At 46.9% G+C, this 17,205-nt stretch overlaps 1 protein-coding gene across 1 annotated transcript in view; it reads right to left on the bottom strand.

Moving 5' to 3' along the window:
* NXN (nucleoredoxin) overlaps positions 1–17,205 on the bottom strand; it is a gene marked incomplete at both ends in the record, with an annotated part of 149,922 nt that overhangs the window by 22,816 nt on the left and 109,901 nt on the right. Inside the window, one exon of the mRNA XM_084238784.1 lies at positions 79–196. Coding sequence (XP_084094910.1) covers positions 79–196 — 118 coding nt within the window. The remainder of the gene's footprint in view (positions 1–78; positions 197–17,205) is intronic.

The following is a 17,205-nucleotide window of genomic DNA, read 5'->3' as shown; positions in this document are numbered from 1 at the left end:
CTACCAGAGGGGAGGAGGGCAGAGTTGGGGGGTGGGGGTCACAGTGGGGATTAAGGGACGAACATGCCAAGGTCTTACCTTCTGGGTCATCTCGGATCACCAGCAGCCCATTCCTGCACACAACCTTTCCTGTGGTGGCGTCTAGGAATATTAGTGATGGAATGTTGGAAATTCGATATTTGTTCCAAAGTTTAAGCTGTAAGAAGAAATGTAAAATGTAGTGTTTACATTCAACATTGATTAATTGCAGAGTTCTTTTGAGTCCCTCAGGCCTGAGGGCTAGATGGACTAGAAAACACTAAAATACAGATAAGAGTTACTGATTCAAAGCAGGCAGCCTGGGTAAAAGTGACAAGTGAAACTATACAATCCCACTCGCTCCTGTGGTCTGAGACAGGGCCTCAGGTCTGAGCCCCATCCAGGCTCCCACTGGGACAGAGGCTGATGAAAGACAACATTTGCTAGAAAGGAGCTCTTCTCTCCTATCTCCCCCATGGATATCTTCTCCAAAAAGCAAGAAGATGAAGTTGGAGTAAGTACCTTTGGAACAAAATCAGACTTCCACTGGGTGGTTAGGCAGGAGGGAGGCACTTCATTTCTGTCTCTCTCCTCTATCAGCAGGCAGTTACTGGCCTGCTTCTCTGCTCTATGTCCTCTGAGTCCAAAGGGAGAAAGGACAACGATACCCAAGAGAAGACCAAGCAGTTAAAATCACCACTTATCCAGGTCCCTGAACTTGGAATGTTGGTGGTCATTACAACTGTGTACCAGTCAACCTGCAAACACCAGGGAGGCAATATCCTGAGCCAGCCCCAACCTCAGTTCTCCATGCCACTCCCAACAACCCAGGATCATTGGCAGGTTCTTGAGGTTGACTATATAAACTGTCGGAGGACCAGGGTCTAAGAGGAAACATGAATGAGCCGGGAGCTGAGTGTGTGTGGACTCCCTTGTTTGCTCCCTGACATCTGGGTGAACACTGTTTAGGTGGGCCACTAGGCACACTGGCATTTAACTGCCAAGTCCAGAAGGCAACATAATGACATAGGAAGCTGAACTACCAATGCACCGCCAGAAAAGAAAGAAACGGGAAACAGAAGAATGACCCACTGGTGATTCAACTGTGAACCTCCCTTCCTGGGGCTGGGATGCCCTGACAGGAGGCCTGGCTGCTTGGACACTGGCAGAATGGGGAAGCAGGCATGAGAAGTACAGCTGCCTGCAGCCGAGGGAAAGGCATGTGTGGCTAGGATTATCATTGCTTTTAATTTAGCCCCAAGCAGTAAGGGAGCGAGGCAGGGTATCTGCCAAGAACTATTAGGCTTCTCTTGTCTGTGGAGACCTGGGTCTTGGAAGGAAGGGTTGTGGGACCCTACCACAAACTGGGTGGGCCCTGCCTTTGAGCTGCATGTTTTTTCCCAGGCCCACATTTCCTGTGGGATCCCTCAACCAGTCAAGACCTCAGAACAAGAGTAGCTCTGCTCGTACAGTTTTCAATGACAGTATTGCATCCTTCCAGAGAAACCTGATACAGGATTCAGATTAAGCATTCTTAGGAGAAGAGGTTCAACAACAGAACACAGCCGTGTACCATGTGTGGGATTAGCTTGTTGGTACAAGGATCCAGCTGGTTTAGTTTTTCTTTTTTAAGGGGGACAAAGAAAGATTACGGGACTTTCTGGTTTAAAATGGAATTATTGAGAGGGATTATTGGGAAAAATGGAAAACATAGCAAACCACAAAAATTGAAATAAAAATCACCCATGACTCACCACTTGTGAAAGCTTAGACAGTGTTAAATTTCCACCAGTGAGAGCACCCATTTCCTAGTATCGTCATCAACATTATCAATAACATTTGTTCTTCCAATTTGATAGGAAAAACATGATACCTTGTTTTTGTTGCTTATCATTTTCTTATTGATAGTTAGAAGTTATACATTTCAGTGTGGCAAATACAATATTTCTCCCCAGTATGTTGTGAGACTGCTCGTGCTGAAAGTCATTCAACAGATGTTAACTGAGCACCTACTATGTGCCAGTCCTGTGTTAAGCACAAGGGATGCAAGAAAGAACAGACAGCTGCAATCACTGCCTTTGGAGAGTTTTTATTCTAAAAGGAGAAATGGATTATAAAAACAGCTAAGTTTTAAACATATACTCTTGCTTCAGAGTAGTTTTTTAGTCTGGTTTAAATGTGGGCACCCGGGCCTCCTAGGTGGCGCAAGGGGTTAAGATTCAACCTATGAAGCTATCCGCAGCCACTGCAGCACGAGTTTGATCCCCGGCCAGGGAGCTGCCCACATGCAACAGATCTCTCCTGACTCGCCCGCTGTTCCCCTCAGCAGGTATTTCAGTTGATCCACCTGTTCTATTCCTCATTCTGACTCTGGTGAATCCTCTTACCCCCTGCACCTCTGGCCCGTACCCCAAGTCTTGTATGCAAAAATAAATAAAATCTTTTAAAAAAATAAAAAAAGTAAATGTAGGCACCCATATTATCCTTGACATATAAGCATGTGATTGGTGTTTGGTAAGATATTTTTCTTATTTTTTTATTGAGGCAATGTTGGTTTGCATCATTGTATTTTAGGAGTAAAGAGTCCCCACTTTATGTGTGACCACCATAGTGTGCCCTCCACCAAAGAACCCACAGTCCACTGTATTCCCTCCTTGCTTTATTTTCTTACCCCTTCCCCTCTGGATTCTATAATCAGCTTTCAAGGGTTAGCTAGTTTTCAAGTTTGGTTTTATCTGTTAGATTTTTTTTAAAAAAGATTTATTTATTTATGCATACAAGAATTGGGGTACAGGCCAGAGGCATGGGGGGTGAGATGATTCACCACAGACAGAGTGGGGAACAGAACAGACAGACTGATCGAAATACACCACTGAGGGGAGCAGCGGGTGAGCCAGGAGAGGTCTGCTGAGCCATGTGGGTTGCTCCCTGGCTAGGGATCGAACTCGTGCTGCAGTGGCTGCAGACAGCTTCGTAGGTTGTGTCTTAACCCCTTGCGCCACCAGGGAGGCCCTGTTAGATTTTTTTTTTTTTAATTTGCTTTTCACATTTTATTTTTTTAATTTAAATTTTATTTTTATATTCCCCATACAATTACAGCCCCCTTATTTTGATCCCAATTCCTCCTTTCCCTGCCCCCCTCCCCCCAGAGAGTGTCTCTGTTTCATAGTTGTTTGTTGATTTTGATATTTTCTTTCTTATATTCTTTTTCCTGGTCCCTTATTTAAGTTTTCTAGATTCTTGCTATGAGTGAGACCATCCGGTATTTTTCTTTTTCTTTCTGGCTTATTTCGCTGAGCATGATGCCTTCCAGCTCCATCCATATTGCTGCAAATTGCATGTGTTTATCTTTTTTGAATCCTGAGTAATATTCCATGGTGTATATGTACCACATCTTCTTGATCCAGTCATCTATTTTTGGGCATTTGGGCTGTTTCCAAAGCTTAGCTATTATAAATAGTGCTGCTATAAGCATAGGGGTGCAGGTGCTCTTTGGAATTGATGTTTCTGTGTCCTTTGGGTAAATCCCTAGGAGTGGAATTGCTGGATCATATGGAAGCTCTATGTTTAGTAGGTCAAGAAATCTCCACATAGCTCTCCATAGTGGTTGGATCATTTTGCACTCCCACCAACAGTGCAGGAGAGTTCCTTTTTCTCCACAACCTCACCAACATTTGTTGTTGCTAGTTTTTTTAATATGTGCCATTCTCACTGGTGTAAGGTTTTAGCACCTAGCCCATACATGCTTGACTACCCTGTGTGACTAGCTTCCAGCTGAAATCATAAAAGAAGGTCTTGAAGGCTCGTTGGCCTTCCTGGGGTAACCTTAGAGCATTAGTACATTACCTTTTAAGATTAAAAATAGGGCCTCCCAGGTGGCTCAAGGGGTTGGGAATCAACCTATGAAGTAATTGGCAGCCTCTGCAGCATGAGTTCGATTCCCTGGCCGGCCAGGGAGCAGCCTGCATGGTGCAGCAGACCTCTCCTGGCTCGCCCGCTGCTCCCCTCAGCAGTGTACTTTGGTCAATCTGCCTGTTCTGTTCCCCACTGTCTCTGGTGAGTCCTCTCACCCCCCACACCTCTGGCCTGTGCCCCAGCTCTTGTGTACATAAATAAATCTTTAAAAAAAATTTAAAAATAGATTAAAATAGAATATTCCCCCCACCCCCAACCCTTGACACACAAGGAAGCATATAATTTTTCTGGGTTCTTCATGCAGGTAGAAGACTATTACAATAACCCCCTACATCCCTATTCCACCCGAAGTCACCACAGATATTTCTTTTCTCTTAGTATCCTCCTTGGAGAGGTAAGAAACTATAACTCTAAAAGCCTTATCTTCCTTCCCTCCCTAGAGGGACTCAGGAAAACAGAAGACTTTGACTTAGATTTTATCCACTGTTGTTGGATCTTTGTTTCTAAGTAAAGGTCCACTGACTTAGTGGGGAAAAACTATGCTCAAGGCTCACATCTGACACTGAAAAGTTGATCCATTTGTAAAAGAACTAGCACTTCATGGCCTAATTTTATATATGATAGTGATGTATCTAGAAATTTGAAGAACAATGTGGTTCATCAGTGATCTGCAGATTTGCCTGAACTACCTTTCTCAGGCTCAGCGCCAAGTTTACTCTGCTCTGAAGCAGTGCAGAAGGCGTAGGAATGATGGCATCCATTATGTCAACTCTAATACCCGAATAAGTAAGTGAACCTGATGTAAGAAAGGTCACACAGGTTCACTTTGATGATGATTCTCTTAGGCTGACTGGATCTAAGACATGCTTTAACTTAAAGAAATAGTCATAAGGATTTACCTCTGGGCCTTTTCAAGTATGTGTGTAATATATCAAGTCCACTCAAGGCTCCTTCAACAGTCGTCTCAAAACTATTTTTGGGTTACAGAACTTTTGAGGGTAAGAGCCATAGATCCTTTCCCCAGAGAAAAATGGATGTATTCAAAAAGGCCTGTGTATGATTTTACAGAGTTCATGAATTCCTTGAGGCCTGTTAGCGAAAGTTTCTGATCCCAAGTGATCTATAGACCCCAGAATAAGGCCTGCTTATCTTAAAAGTTCACTCTGGCATGTGGTTTGACCTTCATTCAACTGGGAAAACTATGATATTGCTCCATCATTATTCCTGTCAAAATTTCATCTAATATAAAATCAACAATTGCCTAAACTCAAAGATGATGCGAGTAAAGAATGAGATTAAACTCTCACTTGGCTGCTGTTGCTATTTCCTAACCTCATTTGGACCCTTCCCGCCCTCCCTTAGGGATTCCCTCCCAGCCTCTAACTCACCCCTCTGCCCCCAAGATGGTGAAGGGCAGAACCACCTAGGACTGAGCGCTAAGTGCACTTACTTTTAAGGATGCCCAAGAAATAAGTTCATTTTCTTCCTAGGTATAATGCTAGAGTGCTAATCAGACTTATCAGCATAAGTGCTTCCTCTTTAAGTTCCTTCTTGGGAAGAAATAGGGGCATGTAGAAAGAAAAAAAAAAGGCTTTAGGGAGCCTGGGTTTACATCCTGGGCCTGACATCTCAGTAGATGTCAGTAGATCACAGGGTACTAGCCCATGCCTCCTGGCCTCTTGCGGTAACACCCTATTCACAGGATGAACATGGAACTTAGCTGAGAGGCTTTATGGAGACAGTGAAAACTGCAAGCACCACACACACGGGACACACCATTAATCTTTGAATCCAATTTATGCTTATTTCCCTTGTCTTGCCAGTGTCCTCTTCAAAAATCATTTTCCTGTCAACTCTATTTAAAGTTGATTGGTCAACTGTACAGTTAGTCGGCTGCATATAAAACTCAAAAAGTAACGCATTTCCTTCTGTAGCAAGTGGTATTTTTGACACAAGCACCTACTGTAACACACACACACGTATTTATGGCCAGTTTGCTTTTTTTCCCCCCTCTTTTTTCTCCCTCCCACCTCCCATCTGGGATTTCCAGATTTTAAAAAGAGCATCTGGAAATTTTGTCTTTCTCTCTACTTACGACAACTCTGACATCACAACTGACTCTGGAATTCCTACTTTGTTTCCTCACCTTCTGGTTTGGGTGGCTGCAGTGCACAATGTGGTTTGGTCCATCGGGGCGCAGGAGGAGAAGGCGCTGAGTCAGCCCCCACCCCAGCAGCCTCTGAGCCAGAAACTAGTTTGAGAGCAACAGGACATCTCCCACTGATGATGGGAGAGAACCAGGCAGGAGGCAGCTACAACAAGCACTTCAATGGGACAACACTTTCCTGACAGCTGGGGAAGACAGAGTGACTTCAACTTCCAGAGTTTGCTCCACCTCTTGCTACTATCTTGGCAAAAAGTCCACCCAGAGTGCATTTCGAAGATACCTTCCACTTGCTGAACACCACCTCCTCACTAGCTTTCTAAAGGCCAGGCAATTCCAGCAGAATATGTTTCAGCAAAGCACCCAAAGCCTAGACATCTGTTAGAATTCCCCAAAAGCAGAATGTAGGGGCAGGAATGGCCACTGAGCAGGTTTTCTGATCTAGCAGACCGGGTAAAGGAGGAGAGAGTCCTGGAGCCATCAGTGGCTTTTGCAGGCTTTTATTGGGATTTACCAGGTACACAGCAGGCAGGGGTGCCGGGGGGCTGGGAGGCTGGCAGGCCTCCCAGCCCCCAGCTGCCGGCCTCCCAGCCCCCAGCAAGTCTTCACTCTTTCTGGGCTCTCCGGCATTTTCTGGTGGTCTCTGGTGCTCTGCTCTCTCGTGGCGCTGGCTCTGGTTCTGCTTCTCTCAGCCTCTGCTGGTGTCCCCGTGACGCCACTCTTAAAAAGCCCAGGCTGAGCCCAGGTGAATCCCATCTACATATGTCCACACCCCACTCCAGGTGCCCGCCATCAGGCATGCGTTCGGGACCGCAGGGTTCCGTCATCTATCCTAATGGCGGGAGGGCAGAAAAGCCTGATACTTTTTACCTTACCCTACTCAGAAGCAAGCCAACATAGATGAAATGGGGAGGAGGGTGTGTGGGGTGAAGGTAAAAAAAAAGGAGAAAATATTAGCTCAACTTGGCAAAAATCATAAAGGATGACAAAGCGGGCTATTGAGTTACTTAAAAGTAACCATTTCCTCAGCCCAGGGGCTGGTTCTGGTTAGTGATTCTAAGACTGCGGTTGGAGCTATCATCCTAAGAATGCTGGCCAGAAATGCCTTTAACAGTGACCCATGAAACAATGAAGCAAATATCAAAGGGGCAGGATTGGGAACTGGTCAACTGTAAATAGGCAAACTACAAAGGCCAGCTAATCTGAAACACTGGTGGGGACAGTCAGCACCCACAGAGGCCACAGGGAAATGCAACTTGGCGACTTCTGAGAAGCCCCAGTTCCTGAGGGTGACACAGAAACAGCTTCATTACAAGGACTGGATCCTCCACTTGACTGGGGGTCTAAATTTTTATTTCTCAACAGCTGCTGTAAATCCATGGGATTAAGCCAAAGCTAACACAGATGTAGGCTTCATCAGCAAGCTCCTTGGCAAGGTCAGTTGGAGCCTTCTCAGGCCAACTACTCTTTGCCTTCCACCAAGCGCTGACCACAGTCAAAACACCATCCTTTCTACAGCAGCATTTGAAAATAGGTTGTAAAGGCAGGAAGGCACAGTGCAGGATCGCTATTATCTGAGCAAACAGGTATAGGAGAGTCCTGGAGCCCTCGGTGCCTTTTCAGGTTTTTATTGAGCTTTTACCAGGTACATGGCAGGCAGGGGTGCCGGGGGGCCTGGGTGGGGGCAGGTCTCCCAGCCCCCCCGCAAATCTTCACTCTTTCTGGGCTCTCTGGTGTTCTCTTGGGGTCTCTGCTTCTCTGCAGGTTCTCCTCTCTTCTGCTACTCTTTCTCCGCTGGTTTCGTTCTCTTCTCTGCTCTCTTGTTCTGCTACTCTTCTGCTGGCATCCCCATGACGCCGCCCTTAAAAGCCCAGTCTCAGCCCAGGTGTACCCACCTACGTATGCCCACACCCTACTCCAGATGTCTGCTATCAGGCATACATGTAGGATCACAGGAATCCATCATTCATGCTAATGGCAGGAAGGTGGAAAAGCCTGATAGTTTTTTCACTTACCCCATAAGGTCCTTAAAATTGCCCCACCCTTTCTCACCCAACACAACCAAAGGCCATTATGTATAAAGTCTGGGAGGAAAAATTCCCCTCACCCCAGCCTCCAGCATGAAGGTAAGACATACACTGGAGCCGGGCGTGGTGGCGCGCGCCTGTAGTCCCAGCTACTCGGGAGGCAGAGGCAGGAGGATCGCTTGAGTCCAGGAGTTCTGGGCTGCAGTGCGCTATGCCGATCGGGTGTCCGCACTAAGTTCGGCATCAATATGGTGACCTCCCGGGAGCGGGGGACCACCAGGTTGCCTAAGGAGGGGTGAACCGGCCCAGGTCGGAAACGGAGCAGGTCAAAACTCCCGTGCTGATCAGTAGTGGGATCGCGCCTGTGAATAGCCACTGCACTCCAGCCTGGGCAACATAGCGAGACCCTGACTCGGAAAAAAAAAAAAAAAAAATTTAAAAAAAAAAGAGAAAAAAAAAAAAGACATACTCTGGAGATCACTCACTGAGCCTGGGCTCCGGAGACAGACTACTCAGGCCTCACTCTGCCCCAGCCTCTTGCTAGTTGGTGATCTCAGGCGAGCTACCTAATGTCCATTTTCTCATCTGTAAAGTGTAACTGACATCACTGATGCTAGCTGATTGCTGGATTAGTTGGGCTAGGCAATCCAGCAGAGAAGTATTAGGTGCTATTTACTTATAACACTTATCAAAGTGCTACAGGGAAAAGGAAAGGGTGAGGCGCTGGGCCTGTCTGTCTTCAGGAACCTTACAGTTTCAAAGCGGGAAAAGGTTAAAATGGTCAATTTTAATGGTATGTGTACACTTTACCACAATTTTTTAAAAAGCACTGCTACTTCTGCATATGTACAGACATAAAATGAGCAGGTATGGCCACTGCCAGAAGAAATGAGCAAAATGGTAGTGAAGGAAGACTGGCTCCACCCTAGTTTAGTGACTAAGCCAGGAAAGGCTCTGCACATTAAATCAGACACATCATTTCAAACTCCCTCCATGCAGCCACTTCTGTGTCAAGTAGGGGCAGCCATAAGAAGCAACAATCCACGGCTGAGTTGGGTCCTTGTTGGCCAGTCAAATCTTTAGTTAGTACTTTTGTTTACCAGAGGCCAGGCTGGTCCAGGTAAGATGTTTCTGGAACCAGACTGCCTGGGTTACATCTACTCTATTACAAACCCCTGGGTGACCTTGCCAAGTTACTTCACCAGTCTGTTTCCTCAAATATAAAGTGAGAATACTACCTGCCTCCAGACTGTTGCTGTTAGGATTAATTGGATTAATAGACACACAACACTTTAAAATATTGCCTGGAATCTAGTAAGTGTTCAATAAGTGTTAGGAATGATGACGATGATGATTGTAGGGTAAACGGAAGTTGCCAAGTTTTTCCCGCTGGCCCAACATTAGCATCAATGACCCACAGCTGTGGACTTACACGCATGCCTGATGGCAGCATCTGGAGTGTGGTGTGTGTATGCGTGAGTGGGTGCACCTGAGTGGGGAGGCTGAGCATATAAGGGTGGCATCACAGAGGATGGGAGGCGGCAGAGGACCGTGCAGCAGAGTGCAGTAGAAACCAGCAAAGAGAACCGGAAAAAGTAAAGATTGGCCATGGGCTAGGAGGCCTGCCAGCCCCTGCCCTGCCCTGCACCTGGTTGCTTCACTACAAGTGGTGCAGAAAGATCATTAAAAGCCCGAAAAGGCCACTGTGGGCTCTAGGACTCCTCCTTTACCTGTATGCCTGGTTTCATAGAAAATCCGCTCTGTGCTTTGCTGCCGCTACAATGATGATGCCCAAAGAGCAAACTGTCATTTCTCCTTGACCCCTCTAGGCCCCAGTTAGCACCCATGTCAACAGTGGGTTTGTAGGGGTAGGATGACACAGGGCAGGATCTCTACAACCCGAGCCGATGGAGTAAAGGAGGAGTTCTGGAGCCATCGGTGGCTTTTGCAGGCTTTTATTGGGATTTACTGGGTACACAGCAGGTGGGGGTGCTGGAAGCTGGCTGGCCTCCCAGCCCCTCCAGCCCCCCCCCCCCCCCCCGCTGCGAGTCTTCACTCTTTTCTGGGTTCTCCGGCATTCTCTAGTGGCCTTGTTCTCTGCTCTTTTACTTTGCTCTTGCTGGCGCCCTGTGATGCCACCCTTATTAAGCCCAGTCTCTCAGCCCAGGTGAATCCCATCTACATATGCCCACACCCTACCCCAGGTGCCCCCCATCAGGCATGCATTCAGGACCGCAGGGATACATCATCAATCCTAATGGCGGGAGGGCAGAAAAGCCTGATACTTTTACCTTACCCTACAGGGTTCCCCTTCTGGTGGAGGGAGGAGGGGGAATGGGCTTTTTAGATCTTGCATCAATTTGACATACCTGCAGATAGAGGAACTAGCCCAGAAGACACCCCCACATAGTAAATGCAAGTTACTGCCAAGGTAGTGTGGGGACTGAAGTTCTTAAGTGCCTCACTTCCCCTTGCCAGATATTCTTTTACAACAGAAATACTTTGCTACTAGTATGGCAGGCAGGGGCTGGGGGTGGATCTGATGTGCTACTTCTTCCTTTTATCTCTTGATCCAAGAGATGTCTGTCTCTATCAGCCAGCCGTCAGCCTGCCACCACACAACTCACCAGTTTACAAAGCCAGCTGTGCTTCCATCTTGCTGCTCCAAAGTGCTGTCAAAGACAACTGCGGATCACCAGGAGGAAAGCGAGAACGCTGTGATTCTGTTAGGCTGAACACAAAACAACCACTGCCCCTTAATCCCTTCTGAGAGGACAGCTGTGTCTGGCAGCCCCAAGTTCTCACTTCATCAAGGCGAGAAGCAGAGTATAACAAGTGAGAGCACAGGCTCAGGGGCAGCTAGCTTGGGTTTGAATCCTGGAGGTGCCATCTCATGCAAGTCTCCCAAGACTCTTCTCAATCACAAAGGGCTCCCTAGGGCCCTCCCTTCTAAGGTTACTGTGAGGATAGACTGCATATATGAAGTGCTGACAACTGACAGGGTACAGTAAGCACTCCCTAGAAAACACGTTTCACCTGTGCCCTTCCAGAGTGGGTATCCGAGAGCTCCCTTAGGGCAAAGGCCCTGCACCTGGTCCTCAAACTACAAGGATTTGACTTGAGCTTACTGAGTAGGATTTGACTTGGTGTTCAGGATGCCATAGTGCCGCCAGTCCCTCCCAGGGCTGGGGCCCAGAATGATCTGCAAACGACAGTGTCTTACAAGAGACCTTCTGTCAGAGGCCTCCCTGGTGGTGCAAGGGGTTAAGCACAGCACTGTGAAGCTGTCCTCAGCCTCTGCAGCACAAGTTCAATTCCCAGCCAGCCAGGGAGCCACCCATATGGCGCAGCAGACCTCTCCTGAATCACCCACTGTTCTCCTCAGCAGTATATTTCAGTCAGTCTGCCTGTTCTGCTCCCCACTCTGTCTCTGGTGAATCCTCTCACCCACCCCACCCCACATCTATGGCCTGTACCCCAGTTCTTGTATGCATAAATAAATAAATCTTAGAAAAAAAAAAAGACCTCCGTCAGAAGGTAGGCAGATTGCCCCTGACAAGGGAAGGGGACAGCAGAGGAGTCTCTACTTCCCCAGCTCTGGCTCTGGGTGGGGCAGTAGCTCCCTTCATGGAAATAAAGATACTTTCCAAACTGGCACCCAGTCTGTGGCTCCTTCTTTCTCAAAATGAGAGAGTAGCTGATCTCAAGAAATGGTCACTAATTCTAACCACAACCACTAGAGACGCATGGGGCTGACGGCGGCCTTGTGAGTTAAAAAATTAAAAAGCATAATCCATGCAGCTCAGAGGCCTGGGTCTGGCTGCCAGCACCTGGGTAGGTGTGGCTTTGTGATTCCGGTGCAGAAGGCCAGTGGTTTATTGGCAAGGATGAAGGGTGAGCATGGGAAAGAGGCTGCACCCCATAGGCAGCCAGCAGTGAACTAAGATCTGAGATCTCAGTGGCCTCTTCTCCCTTCTCCTCCTCCCTGCATTCTCGGGAGTCACTCACCAAACAACTTTCACTATTAAACTTCCTTTCAGTAAGCTGCACCTTCAGACCAGCTTCAATCAACAATAAATTTAATGAGATTCTACTAAGACAAAAATGTAAATGTTTTCTTCTCACCTTTTCTAAAGTGCTGAAACGTAAAGAATCATTTTAGCTTCTTAATGTCTGTCCCACTGAGGGTTTGGAGGGTCCAGTTCCCAAATGCTTGGGACCTAGTCTCATTCCTGAGACCAGTTAAAGAGGTTCACTGACTATGCACACAACTTCCTGCCCCAGTGACTCAATGAGCCAGGAGATGAGCAATTTGTTGGGAGTACAAAGCGACAGATGGTTGCCAAGTTTCTTTCTGGCCGACACCACAGACGGAGGGAAAGGCTGCTCTGCTTCCCCAATCTGTAGTGCTCACAAGCCGACAGAGGGATTTCCTAAAGCCCCATCTGGTATAAAAACCTCTACTGGGCAGAGTGGTTTGGAACAGTAAAGGGGTGACCGGTAATAACAGACTAGGGCCAAATGCTATAAAGAGGAAACTAAAGAAGTGGCTGGGAGTTTTCATATGAGAGCGGACAGGGAGCCAGAATTGGTCTGGAATATGAGGCCACATCCCAGCTCCAAAGGCAATCACTTCTGTGTTTGGGAGGAGGGGTGTGGAATAGGGTTTCTGTGGCTTGTGTCATTGTGGATTCCTCTGCTGATACTACCGGGAAAGAGTTCAGATTTGCCCACATTCACTCCGAGTGGTGTGTTTTTACTTGAACGCTGGGACCCTTGATCTGGGATCCTTTGAGAGCTGTGTCTATCATACAAGTTCCACCCAGAATGTTAACGTTCATACCAAGGAGAAATGAATTCTGAGTGTCTGCATACCAGATTTTCATAGGACCCATAAGGTTAAAACAATACAAAAAAAGAAGACAGGAAGCCTAGGAATAAGGGCTGTGTGGAAGGACAGTGCCTCTGCTTCCAGATCTGGAGGTTTGGCTGGAGGAAGCTGCTTTACAAGGTGGCACTATCACCCATCCTTCCCCTCCTTAGGCAGGTGCCATCAATTCATCCTATCCAATCCATCTTTTGAGGCTCAATAAGATATAAGATGATCAAATTTGAGAACTGACTAGAATTGATGAAAAGATTTTAGGAATAATATGCCAACATGATTCTGTTTTTAATTAAAAAAAAAAATCCAGGCTAAGAAGCCTTTTTCATCTGAAAAGAGACTTTCTCTCAAGAGACAGTGTTAGAGCAGCTGCCAAAGCAAAGCACAACAGGGTTCCCCTTGTCTCCTCAGTTTCTGGAAGGGTTCAAGAGCCATGACCTTAGAGCTCCAGGTTCTCAAACTCAGCACCTGAAAGACATGCCCAACATGCATGTACTGCACAGAGTGGAATCCCAGGGCCAGGTACCACAGCGAATACCAATGACTGAGAGGTAGCTTTCCTGAACTGGGGAGACAAGGGAGTTTCAACAAGTGAAGTGATCCATCAAGACAATAGCAGGAGAGAATTCCATCCTTTTAGAATTCTGCTGTCATCATCCTGCTGCTTTTGCATCTCCAATGCCTTACATATGACAGGTAGGTACTCAAAAAAAAAAAAAAAAAAAAAAGGTAAATGATGGTGATGAGGAGGAGGACATTCAGGCCAAGCATGAGCAAGCTGGCCAGCTACTCAAATGCAGCTTGAAATACTAGCAAGCTGGTACTTCACTTTCACACATTCACCATGGTTCCTAAATAGCTATTAAATGAGTTCTCCGTCCAAAAAGCAGGAAATAGTTTCAACATTTTCTGCAGCTTCCAGTAGATAAGGAAAGCAACTGCATAATACCTACTAACCCCGATGCCATAAATTACAAATCAGCTGGGTGAGACCTTTTCCGTGCCCACCCTCCAAATGCCAACATGAAATGTGGTCTTGAGAATGGCAGAGACGTTCTCCATTTTAGTGTCATCTGTACCTGTCCCGCAGAGTCATTCATGCTCAACAGAGCCCTCCTTTCAATTTCCTCTTGATTGTTATTTCATGAGGTGCCCCCTTCCCCCTCCTGGCTGCATGGAAAGGGCTGTTTCTTGGCAGAACTTTCTGAGTGCCCAGTTAAAACTCTTGTTACCACTTTCCTGCTTCAGGAAGTCCCACTGAGTACCAGCCAAATGACAAGGGGAGGAAAGGAAACGTTTACAATGATGTGAGAAATTCCCGGTCTGGGAAAGAAAGATCAAAAAGGCTAGTCCTAAGAGACCGTTCTGCTCGGAGCCTGGCGTATGAAGGGCCTCCATAAATTGGACTGGATTGGTCCATGATGGAAACATTACCTCACCGGGAACCCAGCAAAACCAGGCGGCTCCACAGCTCTGGAACCAGCATTAGCAGCAAGGCTACAGAACAGCAGTGCCCCGAGTGAAAGGAATCGCACCCTATGCTAAGAAGCTGAGATGGCCATGCTCCCAGATGCCTGTACACAGAAAAGGATGTGGCTTGCATTGTTCCTGTCTGCCAGCTCTTGAAGTGAAATGGTTCCACAGCACAATGAAGTAAATAACAGCAGGGATGAGGAAGGGAGAGAGAGAGAGGGAGGTAAATTGTTTGGAAAGTAGAAGACAGGGTGGACGAGATGAAATTCAAGACAGATGTGTGAGAGCCGCAAACATATGTCCTTGAATTTATGCATCCAAGAGATTCATATAGAATAAGGACAAAAGAGCTACAGAACCAATACAGAAAAATATGAGAGTAAATACAGAACAAAGTATTACATTCCTCTATCCTTACAAAGAAACATCAAATCACATCTCCGCTAAATAAAACTGTTTAGAAACCAGGGTGAGTGAAGGATCCAAGATGAAGCTATTAATTAAGCAGAGGTGCTCTGTGGTCTCTGTCACTCTCAATAGGAGATCAACCACCACCCATGTATTTCTAATGATTGAATGTTGATTTCTTATCTCCAAAAGGTATTGCCACTGCTTTCTGAATCCAAAGCAGAATTTAAAAAGTAGTATTTGCTAGGTTAATGCCTGGTCATTAAGAAATAATAAAGCAGGAAATTTAGGTGGGTGGTTCCACAGAAACACAAAAGTCTAGGACACTGGCCGGAAAGACATTTTTACAATGCAGTTTGAGTGTGTGTTGTTTTACTTCTAAACAGCGAACTCAAAGGGGCCACCACACAATTGGTTCCAAATGCCTCATATTGAGAAAAACACAGACAGCCTGCCTAGCTGGTTAACTGCACTCAGTGTGAGGCTTCAGATGGTAACAAGAAAGAGGAATACTGCATGAATGCCCCCCACCCCTAAATGTGCTAGAGAAATGGGGTGAAGCAGAGTCCAAGGACTAGAGGCAGGGAGTGGGGGCGGTGACTGAATTTTCTAGAGGGTTCAAGTGTCAGTTCACAAAGCTGCTCAGCAGCAGAATACCAGGTCTACATTATGCATATCTCTAGTCATTTATTCATCAATAGACATAAACCTACCAAGAATTTGTGCCAGGTGGTGTGGGGATGTAGAGATTAAGGACAAACTTTCCTGCCCCCTGGGGGGGTCGGGGGAAGTGTAACAGGATTGTCCCCAGGAAAAGGGGAGGCTCCAGGTTCCCTGCCCCACCAAAGGGAGGGTGGAGCTGAGCAGGGAGGAGGAGAAGCTGGAGAGGAGACTGGGGAAGGAAAGAAGCAGGATGGAGAGCCAGAAAGAGACCTGGAGGAGGCACATGGAGCAGAGAGACAGGTGAAAAGCTGTATTTGCTTTTTTTGGTCCTGGATTGGTTGAAACAGATGTGGGTGAGAGACCCATGGGAGGTTAACAATGGCAGCTTTTATCTTGATTTTGATTTTGTTCTTTTCCTCCCAGACTTGTCTGGCTGTTTCTGACCCTTTCCTATGGGTCCCCACTGGAAGATGCTTTAGATGTGTGGCAGACTTTTGGGCCTTGTTTTGGACCAAACCTTCTAGGGTGGACTTTTACCCACCAGGGGACAGGTAGCTTTGGTGCTTTATTTGGAAACTATATTCTTGGTCTTTTCTGTATTGCATACTAATTGTATTACCGTTCCTTTCCATTAAAGGTCTTATATAAAGGTTTTGTCTTGATGCGGCGGATGACAGAACCTATTTAGAACAGGCAGATTTGGTGTTCTGGGGTGCCCCTATCCTTGCCCTGTAACAAAAGGAGCCTGCTAAAGACCTGAACCTGCTTACTAGCTGGACACTGCACCTGGGATGCCACTCCTTGCCTCACCCTCACACTGGTGAGCCCGGGGGCATGCTTGTTCCTGGGCTCCCACCTCAAGCCATAGGTGGCTATAGAAGGTATCATACTCTCCTGGGGGTTTATAACTCAGACAACAGAGACCTCCAGTAAAGCCAGCATACCACACACGGGTCTGGGGTGGCTGCTGTATTGATCTCTTGGCTCTCCAGATGGCTGGGGCCCCTCCCTGCCACGTTTGCTGGGTCTCTGGGGGCAAGCTGCCTTCTTCCTTTATCCCAGAAGACAAACCGTGATCATTTTCCTAAGTGTGGCAGGGATGTGGAAAAGGTGGGGAAGTACTGATTAGGAGATGCTGAAGGTATGTAAAGCAATACAGGAGTAGCCTTGTTGGGTCAGGGAAAAGCAGAGAAAAATAGAGCTGATGGAGAAGGGAACTCAGGGAAGACAGACACCAGGGAGTTCAGAGAACAGAAAAGCAAATGAGAGAAACTACAACCCCCGAGGAGGGACCTGTTCCTGAAATCCCATTCTGGCCCCTCTGCATCCCAGCTGAACTCTATATCCTGGATCTGGATGCCCGTGTGACTAACAACTGCATTTGGAAGCCTAACCCAACGTACTGATGCCAGCTTGAATGAATTTCTGTTCCCTGTAAACAACTCTGAGACAGATGTGTAGATATGTGTACACACGGAACACTCGCGTATACCACAAAATCCTTGCTGCTTAAAACACCAGGGGAAGAAAAGCCAAATCACCTCCTTTAACTCCTTCTCTTATGTCCTTTTTCTACTGTCCCATAGGACCCTGGAAGCCGGGAGAGGAAAGTCCTCCTTATGCTATGAACGGGAAGATGGGAACAAGATGAT

This window comes from Talpa europaea, assembly GCF_964194135.1.
Source record: "Talpa europaea genome assembly, chromosome: 7".
NCBI lineage: Eukaryota > Metazoa > Chordata > Mammalia > Eulipotyphla > Talpidae > Talpa > Talpa europaea.
Note: the sequence above shows the minus strand (reverse complement) of the source record. Positions and strands in the feature narration are given on the sequence as shown.